We start from the raw sequence: 5,894 nt of genomic DNA, 5'->3' as shown, positions 1-5,894 counted from the left end.
TTTGTGAAAACCCTAGTTTGTTTTCCTCGTGGTTTAATGTATCATAGGTTAGCTACTAAGAGATTTGTGTGCTGTAGATGGCTAACGAAACTCAGTGGGTGCTTAGCCCTGTTGTTCATGTGCATGGCTTGTCTCCATGTATTGTGCAAGTTAGTCAAGTGGACCTCACTTTCGATTGGTTGAAGACTAAATTCATGTTGAAGCAAGGGTTGAAGGAAGAGGATTTTGTGTACTACGTCAGCAGGAGGAAGTCAGATGGCCCCGGGGAAAGAAAATTGGTTGACATAACTGATGATGACAAGATTCAAGAAATGCTGGAAGAATGGAAATGGAAAAGGGTTGTTGACTTGCATTGCTACAGGAAACCGAGTTATATGTGATGTTCATGTCGTTTCAACCATCGTGGTCATGAACTACTTATGTCATTCGAGACTATTTGTGTAATTTGAACTATGTTTGTAATTTGCTATGTCATTCGAGACATTGTATCGTAGACCATCGTGGTCATGAACTAAGTTTGTAATTTGAACTATGTTTGTCATTTGTCAACTATAGTGTTATGAAAAGACTATGCAATGCTTATGTATGTATGTTATTCGAAACTACAAGTGAAAAGACAAAACTACAAGTGAAAAAGCAAGTATTGTCTGCACCAGGACCAGACGCCAAGGACCCTGGCGTCTGGCTCCCCTGCTTTACCCTGGTTTCTGGTGTCAGTAGACTGCCAGACGCCAAGGACCCTGGCGTTTGGTCGCCTGACTTACAGCCAGACGCCAAGGACCCTGGCGTCTGGTCCCCTGACTTACAGCCAGACGCCAAGGACCCTGGCGTCTGGCTCCCTGTGCATATAGATGACTAAGTACAGATTTCATCATTCATGTCAAACATTCATATAAACATTCATATAAATGACTAAATCACAGGAAACAACAATTAACATAAATCACATCATTCATGTCAAACATTCATAGCAACTTCACGAATCCGGTACAACTTAATTCGAACGGCAACAAGTTCATGGAAAGAAACGACAACAAGTTCATGGAAAGAGACTACACCAGGTTCGTCGAAACAAACTAGAACAAGCTCATTGAAACAAACTACAACAAGCTCACTTCTTCCTTCCTCTCTTCACGATATCTGCAAGTGTATGCTCCTCCTCTTCGCTAGCCTCATGCTCCTCCTCTTCGCTAGCCTCATGCTCCTCCTCTTCGCTAGCCTCCTCCGCTTCTGCATCAATGTTCGACTTATATCTTTGCATTCCCGCAGGCATAAATTGATGAGGATACTCCGGACTATGGAATTGAGTGTTCCATATCTTCTTTCTACCTTTCTGGCCCGGTGTCTTAGCTATTGCTTTGCCTTTTCTAGAGCGGGCATTGCCTTGTGTCGGTTGTGTAACCTGTGATGGTTGTGGAGCATCAACATCATACTCATGATCCTCTTGATGTGTTGCATCATACTCATGCTCATCATGATGTGTTGGCTCCTCTTGATGTGCTGGCTCCTCTTCATTGACCTCCTCCTCTATGTCCTCTTCGTTCTGGACATAACGCCGTTTATTAGCTCTGGCGGCGCGGCTACCTGGTGCATACACGTCATTGGACTGAGCACCATGGCAAGAAAGCATAGCTGCCATCTTATGGAACCACTTCTTGAACTTCTGCGACAACACAAAATATGTTATGATATGAGATGCAAATAACTAATCCGCGAAAAAAACTTTTATAATATATTGCGACTAACCTCCATCGTGCTCCTAAGAGTCCTCTCAGATAATGCACCACCAGGTGGATGACTCAGTGCAACATTGGCATCGTTGACGCACAGAAGCAACTCTCTGCCCTGCAATGAGTGAGCACACCAAACTTATGTATTTGAAAGAAAGACAACATGATGCAAGTATGTTAGAATAGGTCAAACAGACTACCATTTCATCATGCATCGGTGCGTAGTCAACATGAGCCCCTCTGGTGTCTCTCACAGCCGTGTTGAAGGTATGATAACCTTCTGCAGTCTCCGGGTCTTCAGACACCAACTCCGACCACTCCTCGTGAGTCCAACCTGGCTTCAGCTTTAACCGGTAACGATCCGCATACCACACTTGATACTTCTGATATGCTGACTGATTGTGAGGTCTATTCTCTGATTGCACTAACGTGTCTCTTTGATTCCAAATTTCTATCCACGCACGGTGTTTGTTTGCCCAATCCGATATATCCTGATTGTTCCTTCGATCGAACCTACAAATGATGCACGGGACAAAGCATTAGCAAACACTGACTTATTCAATGCTCTACTACATACTCAAGGCATGCTTGCTTACCGATGCAGAGATAGCATTTCCTCCTTGCTCTCCTCAATTGGAATACCTTGTCTTTTTCCAAATTGTCTTGCCACACGGTCTACAAAGTGCCACTCGACTGCGAAGAAGCATATCATTGGGCACCTCGCCCGCCAAAGATGGCTATCACGCGTGCACATCTCATTAAGATCAAAGTCACGATCTTCCACATAAGGCAACCAATGTACCTGCAAAACAAAGAGATACATTGTTAGCTACATACATAAGTTTCATTCTTGACTAAATTTTATCTCATCGAACTTCTCATAACCTGCTCAGCAGTCAAGGTGTCCAGCTCGTTCATATAGCACTTGTATCGCACATGCGAGCTTCCTGTGTACACTGTCACTTGTTCCCAATAGTAAGCAAGCGTAGGGCGCCGATATGGATCATCATCATGCAACCCGTCATGATTACCCCGTGGGTTTGCCATGAGGGGTTCTTCAAATCGGGCCGTCCAACCGGGATCCGCTCCCACATCCACACGGATAGGCTCCAAACAAACCCAGACAATGAGGATGTACCTCCCTTCCTCCGACACGCCAAGTCAAGCTGCAATCAAACAAACATGTTAGATATGGAGGCGCATGACAAATGCAAAATAATTGGTTGCAAATATCTCTTACCTGACGATACAAGTATGCTAGTGCGGCCGAACCCCAGCTATACTGGGTATCCCAGTTATTAAGTGGCTCCAAGAACATCCAGAGGGCTGAGTTCCCGGTTGCATCTGAGAAGACTACCTTGGTTAGTACATACCAAAGATAGGCCCGCGCGTACTGCTGCACAACCACGTCATTGGCATCTTGAGGGCACGGGTTGGTGTTTCCTCTGACCAGTTTTAGCCAAGAATGCCTCACTTTCGCTGTATCGGCCTTGCCTTCCTGAGGGCCCTCGGGCTGAACGCCAATTAAATCGGCAGTCCGTTCTCGCCAATTACCCACGCTGACACGACCGGTAACAGCTTGTCCATTGATAGGAAGGCCGCTTATCATAGCCATGTCCTGTAGGGTCATCGTCATCTCCCCACATGGAAGGTGGAAGGAGTGAGTCTCCGGCCTCCAACGATCCACAAGTGCGGTCAGCACCGCGTGGTTCACCGGCGGAGCGCGTCGCTTAAACTGCAACACGAATGGGAGAAGACCCAATCTCCGAATGTAAGGCTCATACCGCGGGTCGTAATCAAAGTCATCAGCGGAATGACCCCTCATGCGCATAGCAACTACAACCTGCAAATAAAGTGATGTTTTAATAATCAATACAAGAACACAAATGAGAAACAACGAAAATTGACCCAGTCTTGCTTCTTACCTGTCCATTTTCAATGGCACGAGCACGATGCTCCTTATCCCACTCATCGATTAATCCGTCATACCAAGGTCCATCACCATCCGCCATCCTACAAAAAAATTTCACAAACATCTATGAATACATGAACAATATCAAACAATTTCCTTCTCCAAGTTTATTCCATATGAAAACACCATTCTTCTCAAACATAACCACATCATTTCTTTCTTCTACATATGCACACATATCATCTAGAGTACCAAATTTCACCATCAAATATATTTCATTATCATCATCCGCCATTCTATTGAACAAATCATGTCACACACAATAAGAAAATTTCATCATCTCTTTTGCATAAAATAGTATGCCAACAATAGGATTATCTACACATACACACATCATCTATCAAACCAAATATAGTATGCCAAAGTCTATTTTACATACACAAATCATATATTCATCACCCCTCTTAATTCAAAAAAAATAATCCTATGGACAACATATACACAAAACCGAATTGATTTTACCTACATGTTCAACTACACATCATCTACTGCATACCTAATCATCTATCAACTACACAAAATTTTCTAAAAATAAGAAACCATCTACTCATCTAACATCACCTAGTGTTGAATAATGCATCCAACCAAAGAGGGGAAAACAAAAAAAAATTGGAGGGAATGGGGGAGAATACCTCAAAGAAGCTTGGGGGGGTCCGATCTGTGAGTTTGAGGGGTTGATGGAGTAGATCAAGGGGGGTGGTGGTGGGAGGGAGAGAAGGGGCGAAGAACAGAGCCCTCTGTTCGTCGTGCGCCGCCAGGAGAAAGATGGGGATGGGTGGGCTGGCCCGCGCGGTTATCCACTTACCGGGGCCAGACGCCAGGGACCCTGGCGTCTGGCCCCTTTGCCACGTCAGCAGGTCAACGGGTAGGCGGGCAGTGCGGGCCAGGGGCCAGACGCCAGGGACCGTGGCGTCTGCTTCGTAACCCAGACGCCAGGGACCTTGGCGTCACCGAAAAAGGTCAGAAACGAAAAAAAATTTGGAACGAGGTCAAATCGGGATTTAGTTTGTCTTAAGGGTCAGAACAGTAATTTTGTCCCCCGATCCACATCCACCCAACCACATCGCTGCAGCCATCCACCTGCTCCATCCAATCCATCGATCCCTGCCTTCCCTATTCGGTCCTCGCTGCATCCGCAGCTCCCCTGCTCCCCTCGCGCTCGGGCACGCAGCCAGCCGAGTGCCCACCTCCAGATCAAGCAGGAGGCTCGATCTCGAGCTTCTCGAACCGCCGGTGACCAGGGCCCTCCCGCCGTGCCCCTTTTACTTCTCCTTTTTTCCTGTAATCCCTTTCTCCCTGTGGTCTCTCAAATCGCGATCCCTCTCTCTTCAGGACGAACAGGAAGCCTCCATGGACGCCAAGCCGCTGAGTCACCCAAGCACCTCCTCTGGTTCGTCGCTCAGTCGCCGCCTCGTCCTTGCGCTGCCTCCAGGAACCAAGAGCCTCGCGCTCGTGTGCGAGCATGCACATGAGATTCTACGCCCGCGCTCGTCCCCGTCTTCCTGGCCTCCTCAGCGTCGCTTGCAGCTTTGAGTCCAGCCATGGAAGCCGCCACCGCATGGAGCTCCAAGCCGCCGGCTTGCCTCCACTTTGATCCGGCAGGGAACGGGACCCCGGCGACCTCCCGCGACCAGATCCGGCCTTCCAGACGCCCTGCACCCTCAGGCCACCGCAGGACCTCCTTCCCCCACGCCCAGTTCGCCATCGCCGGCCTCTGCTTCCCCTGCCTCGAGCCACTCCAGCGCAGCGGCCGCGCGTTGACTAGATCGATCGCACGCGCAGTGCTACAGCCGGCCTGCTGCTGGCAAGGCCCAGCCTCCCCTTGGCCCATCTGCGCAAGCCTCTCCACAGTTCCGGGCCTCGGCCCAGGGTGAGCAGCCACACCCCAGCGCCCCACCTTCCTTTCCTGCTGTTGGCCCAGTTCGTGTTTCGGCCCATATCATGTTTTTCCAGCGTCTGCGAATTTGTGTATTTATCCTGAGACTGCAGATTTGCAGAAAAGTCCCTAGACAACATGCATATAATAACTAATTAACCGTGCATCGGATCTAAATAAATTATAGATGAAACTTGCTTAGAATTTCATCTAGTTTAATAATATGCAACTTTCATCCATGTTAAAAATGCTTAAACTGCTGTTTGCATTAATTTTCTCCTATGCCATGCTAAAATGATTTATTTCATAATAAAAT

At 47.5% G+C, this 5,894-nt stretch overlaps 1 protein-coding gene across 1 annotated transcript; it reads right to left on the bottom strand.

Annotated features, from left to right (window-relative positions):
• Positions 1–1,111: 1,111 nt before the first annotated feature.
• On the bottom strand, positions 1,112–2,777 carry LOC119357989. Its single transcript, XM_037624731.1, has 6 exons — positions 2,616–2,777; positions 2,327–2,532; positions 1,931–2,243; positions 1,747–1,845; positions 1,520–1,663; positions 1,112–1,402 (listed from the first exon to the last, which is right to left on the bottom strand). The coding sequence occupies exons 1-6, from the start codon at positions 2,775–2,777 to the stop codon at positions 1,112–1,114; spliced, it is 1,215 nt and encodes a 404-aa protein (XP_037480628.1).
• Between the last annotated feature and the right edge of the window lie 3,117 nt (positions 2,778–5,894).

The sequence above is a fragment of the Triticum dicoccoides genome, chromosome 2A, assembly GCF_002162155.2.
Source record: "Triticum dicoccoides isolate Atlit2015 ecotype Zavitan chromosome 2A, WEW_v2.0, whole genome shotgun sequence".
Lineage (NCBI taxonomy): Eukaryota > Viridiplantae > Streptophyta > Magnoliopsida > Poales > Poaceae > Triticum > Triticum dicoccoides.
Note: the sequence above shows the minus strand (reverse complement) of the source record. Positions and strands in the feature narration are given on the sequence as shown.

Coding starts and splice junctions, on each gene's coding strand:
- LOC119357989 (XM_037624731.1), bottom strand. CDS start 2,777: ATGGCAAACCCACGGGGTAATCATGACGGGTTGCATGATGATGATCCA. Junction 2,533..2,615: donor ACACCTTGACTGCTGAGCAG/GTTATGAGAAGT, acceptor TTTGTTTTGCAG/GTACATTGGTTGCCTTATGT. Junction 1,846..1,930: donor CACCGATGCATGATGAAATG/GTAGTCTGTTTG, acceptor CACTCATTGCAG/GGCAGAGAGTTGCTTCTGTG.